General features: G+C 38.0%; 1 protein-coding gene across 2 annotated transcripts; it reads left to right on the forward strand.

Annotated features, from left to right (window-relative positions):
* Positions 1-411: 411 nt before the first annotated feature.
* Positions 412-13650, forward strand: LOC101481191 (phosphoribosyl pyrophosphate synthase-associated protein 1). Of its 2 annotated transcripts, XM_012919312.3 has the most exons (11): positions 412-1147; positions 3260-3312; positions 3408-3474; positions 4773-4945; positions 5940-6055; positions 6179-6234; positions 7366-7511; positions 8365-8406; positions 10030-10100; positions 10424-10570; positions 13152-13650. In XM_012919312.3, exons 1-11 carry the CDS (start codon positions 984-986, stop codon positions 13308-13310), a joined length of 1194 nt encoding a protein of 397 aa, XP_012774766.1. In that variant the 5' UTR covers positions 412-983; the 3' UTR covers positions 13311-13650. The 2 variants fall into 2 exon arrangements, with proteins under 2 accessions (XP_012774766.1, XP_004539327.1); XM_004539270.3 differs by lacking the exon at positions 8365-8406 and having other exon boundaries at positions 414-1147.
* Positions 13651-14505: the final 855 nt, after the last annotated feature.

Consider the following 14505-nt stretch of genomic DNA (forward strand, 5'->3'; position numbering starts at 1 on the left):
AAAAATATCTTTTTAAAGAGGCTAAAAAAATATCGTAAAATTACATGTTTTTCAGTAGAAATGTAAAATTAACTTAAAAACTCAGTATTTTGTAAATGATTTGATGCAGAGGGCGTTTTTTGTTTCTTTCTTTTTAAACCTATTTTAATCTGCTGGTACTGCACCTTACACCGAGCGATTACTCACTCGCTCCAGCGTTGTCTCATACGATTTAAAGCAAGAATCTTTTTTTTCCCCATTGCAGTCCAGTGCAGGGACAGAGGGGTAAACCAATCCCCGCAGCTCCCACCACATTTCTTTTTTTACTCCGTTGCGCTTTAATTTTAGGTAATACGAATCCCGGTTTCTGATTGGTTAAAAATTTAATCACGCACGCCTGCTATTTCTAACTTCTTTCTGATTGGGCCTCTAGCTGTCAGTCGCGACTTTCCCACATCCAATGAGCTTGTGCACGTGGCGTTTTTTGTTACTGCGACGGCTAAGATACAGAAAGTTTTAACGCAGCTACGTTTTAATTATCCGGGCGACGTGTTTGCAGTAGCGGGTTGTTGCTGTACCCAAGGCTGCTTTTGGCACCTTTCAGTTCCCTTAATAGTTTCGAAAAGCAGCGCGTTTGCTCTGAATGCGTCACAACGTAAGTGACCGCATGGAAACGGAGAGCTCAGCTTTCCATCTGCTGTGGACTGTGATAGAGTGGGGGTTTCTGTGGCGGTTGGCGATTTGTGGGTGGTCGTTGATTCGCTAACGCTAGCGTTGCATCCACATTACACGTGGAGCATGTGCTCTTTGTTGGTGTAGCGTATATACAGTGTTTTTGGTTGTAGCGTTTTAGTGTTTATTGTATTTTTATTAATTTAAGAATCGTCCGCAAGGCTGAGATCTCAAACGTGCTCGAACTAGATTCAAGTATAGTAGTCGGTTTTCAGCTAAATTGGGCACTTTAAGATAAACAAAACCAGAGCCCACAGTGAGTCCAAACCAACATGCCAGTTAGACGCTTTGGGGGTCACAGGTCTTTGGTTTCTCAGTCTCAGTCCCCAAAGCTGTCCTATGGTTACACGAAAATGAACATTGCCAGAGGTGGCTACCGTGTTTTTTCTGCCAACTCTTCCACCGCATGCACCGAGCTGGCCCAGAAGATAACAGAGTAAGTGAAATTAATAACTGTTGACTTAATGTGTTCGTGTCATTGCAACATATTTAACGATTTAATAACGATGAGTACACAGTCATGTTGATTCGTGTGTGATGTTGACATGGCCTTGCTAGCAAGCCAAGTCTCTGTCAAAACACCACGTTACAGCTGCACGCGTGTGACTTTACGTTGTTTTTAATTCAGTACGACAAAAACAATCACTATTGTGAAAACTGTGGACCAAGGCATGACAATCACACTACTCTCGCCACAAGATGTTGGTGTTACTGCTCAGCGTAGTGTGACCCAGTGTACATGGCCTACATTCGTACATTACGTAATGCATGTTCAAAACATCCTTTTAACACACTTCAACAAGTTTTATGGCAAATACTGAACCAAAGAATAAAAGCCTTAGAAACGGAGATTAAAAAAAGACTTTGCACTGAACATTTTAAGAAAATCCAATTAAGTGGATATGCATCACCTCATTGTACCTGAAGATGTGACAGTAAATCTGCAAAAGTATTGATGTTTACTTCAACTAAACTGCCTATCTTACTTTTTGATAACTGATTCCAGATGTCACTGCATGCTGTGTAACTATTTAATCAGCTTATTGGCTGTAAAACCTGAATTTATGTATGGTCCAATTTATGTACCTCAATGGTCAACATAACCAAACCTGCCACTTTTCCTAAAAATCATTTTATTTTGAAGTGCTATTACATAGTAACGAAACACTGAGGACGGCACTGTACAGTGAAGTTTTTTTTTTATTAGCTAATGACAAATCTGTTTTTTTTTTCTGCAATGAGAGATAAACCTGTCAGTGGTAATCATTGTTACAAAGGGAGTATGCTTTTCAGATCCAGGTCTGTCTTCGAAGTAAGCATGGTATAGATGTACTACTGGGTATTACTGTGATAGGCAAAATACTTAATTGGCTGTGATTCATAGAGCATGTACACGAGGCAGTGTTTCTTTTGGTTAAAAACAAGTGGTTCTCTTACTGTAATTTGAAAGCATCCTTTATTTTTTTGTTGTTTTTGTTTTATTTGTTTTTTTGCTCCTGTAGCCTTGTTAGATAGCCAGATGGAAGTTGCACTTCCCACCCAGTAGGGAGGGGAAAGAATCAAGGTTTCTTAGTTTTCAGTGCTTGGCAAAGTTGCAGGAGATTTTTTTTTAGCCAGATTATGCTTGCGTTTTCATTTTGTGTTTTCTTGGGGAGCAAAGGTTTTAAAAAACAACAGAGAAAATAGAGAGAAAAATATTAATGAATACTGTACTGAATATTTATGCTAACGTGCACTCAGAGGCTGGGTGTGAATACGACTGGAACAAAAGCATCCTTATTTTTATTCTTCCCTGGATGTGATGAAAGGAAAACAACATGCTTGAAACCTTCCCTGGTTAGACAAATATATCTTTCTATGAACGGGAAAAAATGTCCCATATGTTCATCCCCTGTTTTGATTAGGCTACTTTATGGTACTGTCATAACAAAAAATTGAAAAAGTCTGAGATTTATGAATGCAAACAGGGTGAGGCAGCAGTGTAGAGTACAGACTGATGGGTTCTCTGCTTGCATTTTGGCTGTTGCTTTTTGACCTAAATAGCTTCTAGTTAAGATTTCTAAAAAAAAATTTTAAGAACCGCCAACTTATCAGAGCCCAAATTGAGGTGTTTACCTTTGAGACTAACGGTAAAGAAACAAAGTACAATTTTTATGATGTGATCCAGGGGGATAAAGCAAGTAAAGAAATTTTGTCTCACCAGTAAGTTCAAACTTCTAAATTTATATCAGAAAATAGAAAAGGTCAGTTATCAGTGACCAAAATTATTTGTTAATTAAATGTATTTCTTAAAATCATTTAAGAAACTGATCATTTCACCTAGATAAATGGATTTTGACACACACGATGTTGATAGCCAAAATATAAGGTTTATTTCCACACAATAATGTAATAATTTTAAACTTTAGTTCTTGAAGTTCTTCAGATGGAGAGCTATCAAACTGCTGGGCAGAAAATAGTGTCTTAGTACAAAAATAATATTTACACGCTTCAGTTAGTGCAGTACACCAAGGTATGTTTTTTTAACTCTGTTTTTTTTCCCCCCCAGGCGTTTGGGGGTGGAGTTGGGCAAGTCAGTGGTTTATCAAGAGTCAGATTCAGGTGAGGCCAAGCATTTAATGTCAAATATTAATGAACTATGGTTTCCTGTTGCCACAGTAACTCATGAATACATAAAAACTGTGCTTTTTATTCAGAGACTAGAGTGGATGTGAAAGAATCTGTCCGTGGACAAGACATCTTTATCATTCAGACCATTCCCAGGTGAGACAGATGTCTTCAGCAAAAAAAAAGAAAAATGATTCATCTTTTAAAGGTAGTATTTGGTGTTCTTAAATGTCTATCATCCAGCGACACCAATATTGAGCTAGAAAAAACAAAAGGACAAACAAATGAAAAAAGCTTAGATTAGCTTGAAAAGTTAGCTGGTTTTGACCATGTCTGCATGACATTGAGTTGTTGAGATGCTTAGGCAAACCTAATAAAGTGGCCAGTGAATGTATATGTTTTACAAGAAGTGAGAGTGAACGGTTGGCTGGATTAGGTGGAACCGAAAAAGATGACTCCAAATGAGTGCAAATGTATCACTTTCTGTTGGATATGTAAATGACCAATTAACTGTAAACACATCAGCTAAGACAACTTTATGCTTTGATAAAATAATAAAGTTCTGATTAGACACAACTCTTAATCTATTTATTTAATGTTCTAAAGTACTTTATTACTGAACTCAGAGTGTTTTCAAAGTTTAATGTTATAAGCACGTGCCCTTTATGCAACACAATAACATGGCCAGCTTTTTAAAATCTAGATATGACCTCAGATAGTTACTAGGAATTCTAACAGGAGTCGAAGCATATCTATTTTTGTGCTGTGACTCAGTTAAGTTTGCCTTTTCATGTCATGTGAGGTGAGTTTTCCACCTTGTTTGTCATTCTTTTGCTATGACAAAAAGACTGGCTCTAAAAAAACAACCAGAGGTATTCAGTGTTGTCGAGTTCTAGCGCTTCTCCTATTGAGTGTGCACAGAGGCAGCAGATAAGTCACCTGCCTATCTACATGTTGTGTCTTGCCATCAAAAACAAAAAACAAAAGTAGTCAAACTGGTCTAATAATAATATAAATAACTTTCCTGACAGTCGTCATCACAGCACAGTTTTGATTTGTAGTTACTATAGATCATCTGTTAGACCTTTTCTTACGTGCGAATGTTTTTCCTGAGTCAAACTTGTCATTTACGTTAGCTGACTTTTAAAGCTGTTCTTCTCTCCGGGTTCACAGGAAAAACCTGTTTCGATGGTGCAGGTTATTTGTAAACGATGCAAATAAAATAAAAAAGTGAACCTTTGTTCAGATACAGTGGTGTTTGCACTGTCTGTGGACGTGATGTTTGCAAACAAATGTTTAATGGCAGACCGAACAGTCTCTTTCATCTCATAATTATAAAGCATCGTTCTGTATTTTTTGTCCCTAGATTCAATATTCCATACCCGTACCTTACAGTCCGTGGCACCTGATATGGTCTCTTATGTCTTTCTTTCTTTTGATGTTGTGTTGCTCAGAGATGTCAACACAGCTGTCATGGAGCTGCTTGTTATGGCTTATGCCCTAAAGACGTCCTGTGCCAAGAACATCATCGGGGTCATTCCCTACTTTCCTTACAGCAAGCAGTGCAAGATGAGGAAGAGAGGCTCCATTGTCTGCAAGCTGCTAGCATCCATGTTAGCTAAAGCTGGTATATACGCTGTTCTCAATTCCTTTGTCATCATGTTTTTTTATACCCAGTAAAAGAAAGTGCAGATTAAAGTCAACAAACAGTCAATGACACTAAAAGTAGGAGGGGAGGTACATTATAACTGTAGCTTGAATAGTTAATATTGTTTTAGTAGTGATGCTTTATCAGGACCAGGTTGAATTAGTTGTTTTTTTTTTTTTCCCAGTCTGACTCAGTTTTTACTCCTCAGCCGTAAAAGGCCTGCGGGGGATTGTCGTCATCCTGCTGGCTAGGCGGGTGGCGTGGACACCCATGTTTTTGAATGCGATAACTTGAGAACGAGGAGGAGTCTTGTCTTGCCTGCTTACTGGGCCTGAAGACAAGATTTGTTGACCTTTTAAAATGGTTGAAAATGTAAATTAAAAAAAAAAAGTCAAAAGGTGAATAAACGTGATACTTTGTTGCCTGTTTCCATTCATGTTTGTTTTTTAGCACAATAACCTATAGCAGTTAGTGTTTTTGCAGGATTCATAGGATGGTCTTCTGCCAGAATGTTATTCAGTGTCTAGTTTTTCAGTATGTTCCTGGTCTTGCTCAGTCATACTGTTTATGCTTCTTCCAAAGTGCCAAATGGCAAACAAATACCTGCAAGTTGGTAGAAACAATCTTCCTGTGTGATTATAAGTCAGCCACTAGAAGTTGTGAAATCGACAAATTTTTCAAAATTTGTGCAGTATGTACAGGCTTAGGGATGTAAGAAACTGTACATGTAAATGTATTGTTTTACAAAACGTCCTACCTTTTTATTGTTAATTCCATTTTCTTATTTCAGTTGTCTTAGTTCACTGTGCTTAAAACCAATGATTTAATAATTTGCGAAGCTATCAACTTTTAAACAAATCAAAATGTTATTTTTCTGTCACCAATCTTGAAGAGCTTTAATTTCATGCTACAGGCATTTCTGAAACTATATAATCTCACACACATAAACATATGTTATGTGTTTGTACTGCAGGGCTAACTCACATCATCACTATGGATCTTCACCAGAAAGAAATCCAAGGCTTTTTTAACTTCCCTGTTGACAACCTGAGAGCTTCCCCTTTCCTCATCCAGTACATTCAAGAGGAGGTTAGGTTGCTTTATACCGTAGGCTCAACAAGATGTGCCTCCTCATCAAACATACACACAAATAGTGTTTTACTGTTATGTATAAATGGTTAGAGGTCAAGAGTGTTTTTTTTTTCTCTTCAGATCCCAAATTACAGAAATGCTGTCATTGTTGCAAAGTCCCCCTCGGCTGCTAAGAGGTAATTTGGCAAGTCTGACAATGCCGATATCTTTAAAGTTGCTATTATGAAATGCATTAGTACTGTTTCTCTTGTCTAAGGAGCTTGGAAAGCTGTTTCTCTTGACATTTTTTGCCTTAAAGTGTTACCCTTTGTGAGCTAGAAAAAAATCAGATAAAAGCTACACACACACCTTAGTACTCAAAATGTAAAAACTGAATTAATGGTGCAGCCAGGTTTTTATAAACTGTAGGATGTTTTCAAGCACGAGGTTCTTCCTCATACTTGAGTCTTGTGCTCAAAGTCACATGGATACTAAAGTCCCTATAGGGGCCTGCCTGGTGTGTGGGTCCTGTTCACAGAACATGACATCCTTTTTTTTTTTTTTTTTTTTTGTTAAAGAAAAAAAAATCACTAATCATAGGTTTACCAATCATAGCAATCATAGGTTTTGGAGCTATTAACACTGTGGGCCTGCACCATTTGATTGCTTTGCTCATGTATGAACATACTGGCATGTATGCTAATTTAAGAAAGTAATATTAAAACATATTTATGGTTCTTCTTTGCATGCTACATATTAATTGTGCAAGACAAAGCAATCACCTACAGGCTCTGTTAGCATTACAGTTACTTGTTTAAAGACATGCATGACAGCACATTCCAGTAACCCCCATGTGCCACTGCACTTAAAATTGTTTAGCAAAGTTTATTTGCAAATGATAACATACACATAACAAAGACTTAATGTCGATGTTCATTTTGTGATCAGCTACTACACATATATGACTTGTAAGGATCTGAATGTTATAAAAATAATTCCCAACACTATAAATGCAATATACATGTTAACGATCTTGGTGCTCTAGGGTTTTTTTTTTATAGTAACTTTCAAGCAATGGGAATAAGAAGAACTGAGCTGAAAGTGAAAGTGTGGACAAGCTAGAGACTAAATTAAGAAACAAAAGAATGCCTAACGCTTGTATGGCCTCCTAATTGTGCTTTTGTGTTTTCAGTATACCACTTTTTCTTTGTTGGTGTAATCTCTGTCCTTTGCAAACTTCTTTCTGCTCTCTTTTCTCTGTGTATTTTTTATGTGTTGTTTTTGTCAGTTTCTTTGACATTGTGTGTCTGCATGTTTGTCTGTCCTAGAGCTCAGTCTTATGCTGAGAGGCTGCGACTTGGGCTGGCAGTGATACACGGGGAGGCCCACCACTCAGAGTCTGATATGGCTGATGGTCGACATTCTCCCCCTTTGTCTCGTGCTATCACAGGACACACTGGCCTGGAGCTACCATGTAAGATAAATGGCGCAAACCTATCTGTATCTGTTGTTGTTGCTTTTCTTTCTTTCTTTTTTTTTCTTGAAGCCTTGATGGTCATTTACAGGTATTATAATTTTACTGAGAAAGGAAACTGTTTTATTACTAACTCTGTTTTTTGTTACTGTCTGTCTTTAGAAAAATTCATTTTTATTTTCATGTTGATTGTTAGAAAGCTTCCACAAGCTCCCTGTTCCTGTTTTGATTCTTTGCCAAGACACCAGCAGTGTTCTTTTAATGTTTGACTTCCTCAATTCCTTCGTGTGCATAATAATCATGAGAGCTGCCCTGTAAAACAGCGCTGGCAGAGTCCTGACTGAGAGGCTCTCCCATTGCGTATTATTTATTTTGACCACTAACTCAATGGTATATTTCAGGTTTAAAACATTGTGTTTTCAAACATGACATTTTCAGTAAGAATATAACGTTTTCCCAAAAGCTTGCAGGCCAGCTCTGCCTCAGACATTGTTATAACCACCTGTGAAATATTGCAGGTGCTACCTGCCACCGTCGCTTCCTTCATTTCAGCGCCAGATTTATTTCCCTCATCTCATTCCACCCTATGTACTCTCCTTCCAGCTAAACCATCTCCCCCGTTCTCCCGCCTCAACTTGGAAATATGTCAGCAATATCTTTTTGCTGTCTCCAGCAAGGGCTGAATCTGACTCTTCTTATGTCATCTCCCCCAATTTCACTTTGCATTGATTACATAAAATGTCAGACCTTCTAAGTCTGCTCTGAGTTTTTAGAATAATTTTTTGGGAGGGGTAATTTAATTATTTGTCTAACCATGCCATAATGTTTTGTACCATCCTATCCTTTTCCACAGCAAGCAGCAGACAGGTCCCATTCCCTGGGATAGAGCTTCCAAGTATGATAATATTGCCTGAATCCACTCTTGCCTCCTATTGATTGTTTATGCTTCCCTGCATGGAGTGACAGTGAGTTGCTGAAGGCTTCCACTTCTAAGTGGTGCTGGTCACCTGTAGAACCTGAATGAGCTTTCCTCTTTTTAGGATTAAATCACTATTTTTTCCTATCACACACTGTTCTGAAAGATGAATACGGCATTTGAAATTGACGTTAATGAAACCAGTTGGTGCAGCAAAAGAAGGGTTATACCCCATACCATGTCAACATTAAATACTGTGAGTCATTTTTTGACCTACAAAGTTATTTACAGTGAATTTCACATACACTGAGTGAAATGCACTGTCTTGATATTCATCTTTGAGCCACAGTGTCTCATGAGTGATCATGGTAATTGCTGGAAGCCTTCGTTTTTGCATCATCTGTTAAAATAATATCGATTCTTATAAAATTAATAATCGTTACCCGAGTGAGAAACTCTTAAATTTCTGATATTATGAATAAAGTATTAAATTATGGGCTGAAGAAAAGCCTCTAGGCCAGGGATAGGCAACTCCAGGCCTCGAGTGACGGTGTCCTGCAGGTTTTAGATATCACCCTGGGTCAACACACGCCTGAATCAAATGATTAGTTCATTACCAGGCCTCTGGAGAACTTCATTACATGTTGAGGAGGCCATTTAGCAATTTGAATCAGCTGTATTTGACCAAGGACACATCTAAAACCTGCAGGACACCGGGACTCAAGGCCTGGAGTTGCCCACCCCTGCTCTAGGCATATTAGCATTTTAGTGTTAACTCAAAACTATTGTTCATTTATTGCTTAACGTGAAAGAAATCCTGACAAACAATAACACCACCCTTTGATAGTTATGTTTTGCACTGTGATTACATCCTCTTGTTTCAAGTTTCTGTTTTTGAGTTTTAGGTGTCAGATTCTGCGTGATTCTTTCTGTCCAAAACGTCTAAATAGTATTAAGACTTTAGTTTCATGACTTCCTTCTCAATCCAGAAATAACTATTTTAAAATGTATATTTTGCACAGTAGCCTTTGTACATCTGATTTTTGACATTATTGGGATTTCCACGTGGGAAACGCAACAAATAAGACGTGTTGAGTTCTAGACCTGAATCACTTGTTGCTTGAAATCCCTTCAGGTACATTTTAATGTTATGTTTGGGTTGAGCAACTTAAATTTCCGATGACCCTTAGTGAATCTCCAAGATGAACCTTTTTATATTCTTATGGTTGTAAATAGTGTTTTGGATTACAAATAAGAATCGATTCTGGTCTGTTTTCAAAGGGAAACCCAGTTCTGCAGTCATATCTACCACTGTACCAAAAGCAGCTGTACGTCTTGGTTTGGATTTAGTTGGAAGCACAAATGTGAAAACTGTGGAATTATATATTTTGCCAAAATCTTAACAGTTTGAATGGTACTGTGGTAGCTGAAGCTTATTGGGTTAAAGCTGTCTGCATGGTGTTTGCAGGTTTTAACCAAATCCCTTCTCACCAAATGTTCATTAACTTTACTTCATTCCAATAAGCTTCCTCTGATTTGGGTTAAAAGAAAAGACCCGTCTTTTTTTCCAGAGAGCAATGCTAATATTTTTGTGTCTTTTAGTGATGATGGCAAAGGAGAAGCCCCCTATCAGTGTTGTTGGCGACGTAGGAGGCCGAATTGCCATCATTGTTGTAAGAGCTCTAAGTTTTATGTGATTATCTTAAAACTACTATTTTAACTGAATAATGGCATCTCATACATCTATGTATTGGTAGGAAACAGCTTTAGTGGGGGGTTTATAAAAAAGTGCAGTGTGATCATATCTTTTCCGTGTTCAGAATCTATTGTTAATTTTCAATAAATTAACAATAAATAATCATCTTTCCAATAAAGGATTTCAAATATGGTTAGTAATGCCACTGTATAAGCTACAGGGAAAAGGCTTCTTTTTGTTTACACCAAAATGTAAATGCTGAAATTCAGTTTTTGTCTGTATGTGTGGGCATTTTCTTAGGATGATATTATAGACGATGTGGAAGACTTTGTTGCAGCAGCAGAAATTCTGAAGGAGAGGGGAGCCTACAAGATCTACGTCATGGCTACACATGGCTTGCTGTCAGCAGAGGCTCCGAGACTAATAGAAGAATCTGCTATTGATGAGGTAAAATAATGTGCACTTGGTATAATTGATTATAATTACCCGTTACTGACATTAACTTTTAGCAGTCCATGGAAACGCATCAGCATTAGAGATCTGCTGTACTCTTTCTGTAAAAGTAAAATTAATGGGTGAAAAATATCACAACCAAACCTTTGAAGCAGTCTCATCCTAGGTATGCACTCACTGGCCACTTTATTAGGTACACACATTCATTCAACACTACTGTCTTATCAGGCAAGCACATGGCCGTGTCTCAGTGCGTTTAGGCATGTAAACTTGGTCAAGATGACCTGCTGAATTTCAAACTGGGCATCAAACAGGTGATTTAATGATTTTAAGTGATAGAATGGTTGGTGGTGCCAGATTTGCTCATCTGTTTTTCAGAAATTGCTCATCTACTGACATCTTCCTCTTCTCTGGGAGAGAATGCTTTATTGATGTCAAAGGAAAATGGCCAAACTGATTTACACCTCGGTTTCTGCTGCGTCACTGGAGCGTTAGGGTCAGAATTCAGTGTAAACATGAAAGCGTGGCTCCATTCTGCATCGTTTCAAAGCGGGTAGTGGTGATGTTTATGGTGTGGGGAATAATTGCTTGGCATACTTAGAGCTGCAAGTTAATGTTGCTTGTTACAAATGTATCTAATTATCCCAAACTGGTTTCTAGAATGTCACAGTGAGTTCATGTAGGGGTGGGCGGTATAAACTGTATACGGTAGAAACGATATAAATTTGACCAACGGCAGAGATTTTGACTATACCGCTCTACTGCGATAGCGCATGTTGATGGTGTCATCCAGCTGTGCCTGTTTTGGTCGAAAACATTGCAACGGCTGCAAACAACATCATCTGCAAATTATGCCGGGCGACAGTAATAGCAAAGAGACGAAGCACTTTTGGAATATGGGGAAAGCCAAAAACTGCGCTTCCTCCACTTCTGTACGATTGATTCATTAGTGCTGAATTCTCTCGCAGCTGCTCTATTCCCATGTTGTTGCAGTATATTCTGCCATGCAATTGCATTTGTCCCTAACCACCAGAAACCCTCACGTGAACTTTTATCGAGTGGTAAAAAGTTTGTAGCACATTATTATTTACCAGCTAGTTTGACTTCAGTAACCTTGCAAAAGTCACTGCTGTTTAGTTTTCTGTCTTTATTTATGTTGGAAGTGATAGCAGAGCTGTACGTTGTAATTTTTTCAAAAATCTCTCAGTCAGAACATGGTATATCATGTTTAGGTGGAAGCTAGCGAGCTAACTTCCTGCTAACTTCTAACTCCGTTGAATTTAATAAATTCTGTTTTCATGGATGCCTGGATGTTAAACTTAATTGTTACACCTGGTAAAGCAGCAACGCCGATCATTTTATTAAAGATGAAAGAATTTAGACAGTTTTTAACTACTCCGCAAGGCTCCTGACTACGGCAGCCGTAATGCTCCAACAATCCATCAAGCGGTGCGCCTTCATAGCTTACCAAAGTTGTACTAAAACATTTTTGACAAATTTCTGCGCGCCGTTTGCCACATAAAATCGGTTCGCGGTCAGTAAGCACAACCAGAATTCATACATAAGGCACACTGTCGATTTTTGAGAAAGTTAAAGGATTTTAAGTGTGCCTTATAGTGTGTAAAATATGTTATACAGAAGAAAAGAATATATCGCGATATATATTGTTACCGCACATGCTTCAAATTATACCGTGATATGGATTTTAGGCCATATCACCCAGCCCTAAGTTCATACTCTCAAATGGCCTCCATAGCCACGAAATCTTTATTTAATACAGCACTTTTTGGATGTGGAATGGGAGCTTCTCATCATAGATGTGCAGCTGACAAATCTGCAGCAACTGTGAGATGTCATCATATCAATATGGGCCAAAATCTTTGAGGAATGTTTCTAGAACCTTGTTAAATCTATGCGACAAAGAACTAAGGCACTTCTGAAGGAAGTAGGAATCAAATGGTAAATGGCCTGTATTTATATAGCGCTTTACTAGTCCCTAAGGACCCCAAAGCGCTTTACACATCCAGTCATCCACCCATTCACACACACATTCACACACTGGTGATGGCAAGCTACATTGTGGCCACAGCCACCCCGGGCGCACTGACAGTACTAGCAGGTTGCAGCTAATAAAGTGTGTGGTGATGTCCATCTACTATATGTCTAATGAGATGTATTCCTTCCCAAAAAGGGAAATTAACAATCATAATGTTTTGTGTATATTAAATCTTTATTTGTTCATCTTTTTATGCTTTCATGCTTGGGTGTTGTTTTGTGTTATAGCTTAAGAAAGAACAAAGCTCGAGAGTTGGGGTGAAAGAATTGCTTTTAGTCATAACAAATGTTAAAAATGAAAAATACAATTTTATTAACATGTATGTGTAAACATGCAATTACAAGATGTAATAACATTTGACACACACAAACAAAAAAATTGAAAATGCACTACTAAAGAAAGCTGCATTTATCCTTAACTTCCTGTGTTGTTAAATAATAGAAAATGTAAGATTGTGGTTCAAAAAAACCTGTGTACCTGTGTGAAATACAGCAATAAAAGGGTACATTGTGCTTTTAGGTGGTGGTGACCAACACTGTTCCCCATGAGGTCCAGAAGCTTCAGTGTCCAAAAATCAAAACCGTGGACGTCAGTATGATCCTGGCTGAGGCGATCAGACGCATCCACAATGGAGAATCCATGGCCTATCTGTTCCGCAACATTGCTATGGACGACTGAGGCAACACACACGTACATTTAGGCTACATCATTCGTAAGCACATACACTGAGGACCAATCCAGTTTGCTTTAAGCTCGGCTTTTAAGCTGTTACAGTTGGTTTTCCTGTTAATCCTTAGAGAATAACTGACTCCGTGTACTGTATGTTACATATGAAACTCAGACTTTGCTTTATTTCTCATTTTTGTTACACAGAAGAACTTTACACACTACTCAATGGTTTCACTTCGCTAATGTGTCTTTCATGCAGTCTTGACAACATAAATGTCACAAATGATGTATCACGTGGACCCTCTCATTACACTGTAGCGTTTGGCAAATAAAGCTGTTCTTCATGGGGCTTTTTATGTTTATTTTTTATCTCTATTTATTTTTTTGATGCCATCTTGATTCAGAATGATAAATGCTAATAACTGGGTGGGGAAGTAAAGCGCTACACCACATCTGGCATTTTCATATACATTCATTTGTATTTTAGATGTGTGAAGATTTTTGTGGAACTGCCAGAAAACTACAGTAAAGCCGCTTCACACCTGAACTGAAACTCTCGGTAGCAGTTTCAGTCACTGTTCAGGCGGCTGTTTTTGTGAAGCATGGAAAAGCATGAAGTACCCACCTGCAGTTAGTTTACAGTACTTCATGATTAATACTTTTACAGTTGTCATATGTGATAACGCACAATACTTAGGAGGAAATGAAATGCAGTCCAGATAAGGAAGGGGGAAAATGATTTGTGGTTTTGGAGCCAGGCCGTTGAGATTTTCTTTTTTAAAATAAATTCTGCAAATAGAAATCTTTTGCAAGCATTGTAAAGTAAACTAGATGATCAGAATTTCAAGTGTAAAGCAGAAACTTTAATAGTGGATGCTGCTTTTTATTAATTAAAATTGAATATAGTTTTCAGTTTACTTTTTTTCAACATATTTCAAGCAAAGGCAAATTTATAAGTGTGTTACTCATCGAAACATGACATTTTCACATGCGGACACCACGTAGACATTTCGTAATCTTTGTGTTTCTGTCCAAGACCCTGAACTTGTTCTAAACGCCTCAGAGTCACTTCAATCTGCTGAGGAGCTTTGACCAAGTCTAGGAGCAGAGACGTGTTATTGGAAAAAGTCAGAACTGTTTAAATAGTCACCAACCCAGTAAATCTGATCATTTAGCATCAGTAAAGCATTCTCAGTGGGATAAT

Source organism: Maylandia zebra, linkage group LG6 (genome assembly GCF_041146795.1).
Source record: "Maylandia zebra isolate NMK-2024a linkage group LG6, Mzebra_GT3a, whole genome shotgun sequence".
Classification (NCBI taxonomy): domain Eukaryota; kingdom Metazoa; phylum Chordata; class Actinopteri; order Cichliformes; family Cichlidae; genus Maylandia; species Maylandia zebra.

Coding starts and splice junctions, on each gene's coding strand:
- LOC101481191 (XM_012919312.3), top strand. CDS start 984: ATGCCAGTTAGACGCTTTGGGGGTCACAGGTCTTTGGTTTCTCAGTCT. Junction 3,313..3,407: donor TTATCAAGAGTCAGATTCAG/GTGAGGCCAAGC, acceptor CTTTTTATTCAG/AGACTAGAGTGGATGTGAAA. Junction 4,946..5,939: donor ATCCATGTTAGCTAAAGCTG/GTATATACGCTG, acceptor TTTGTACTGCAG/GGCTAACTCACATCATCACT.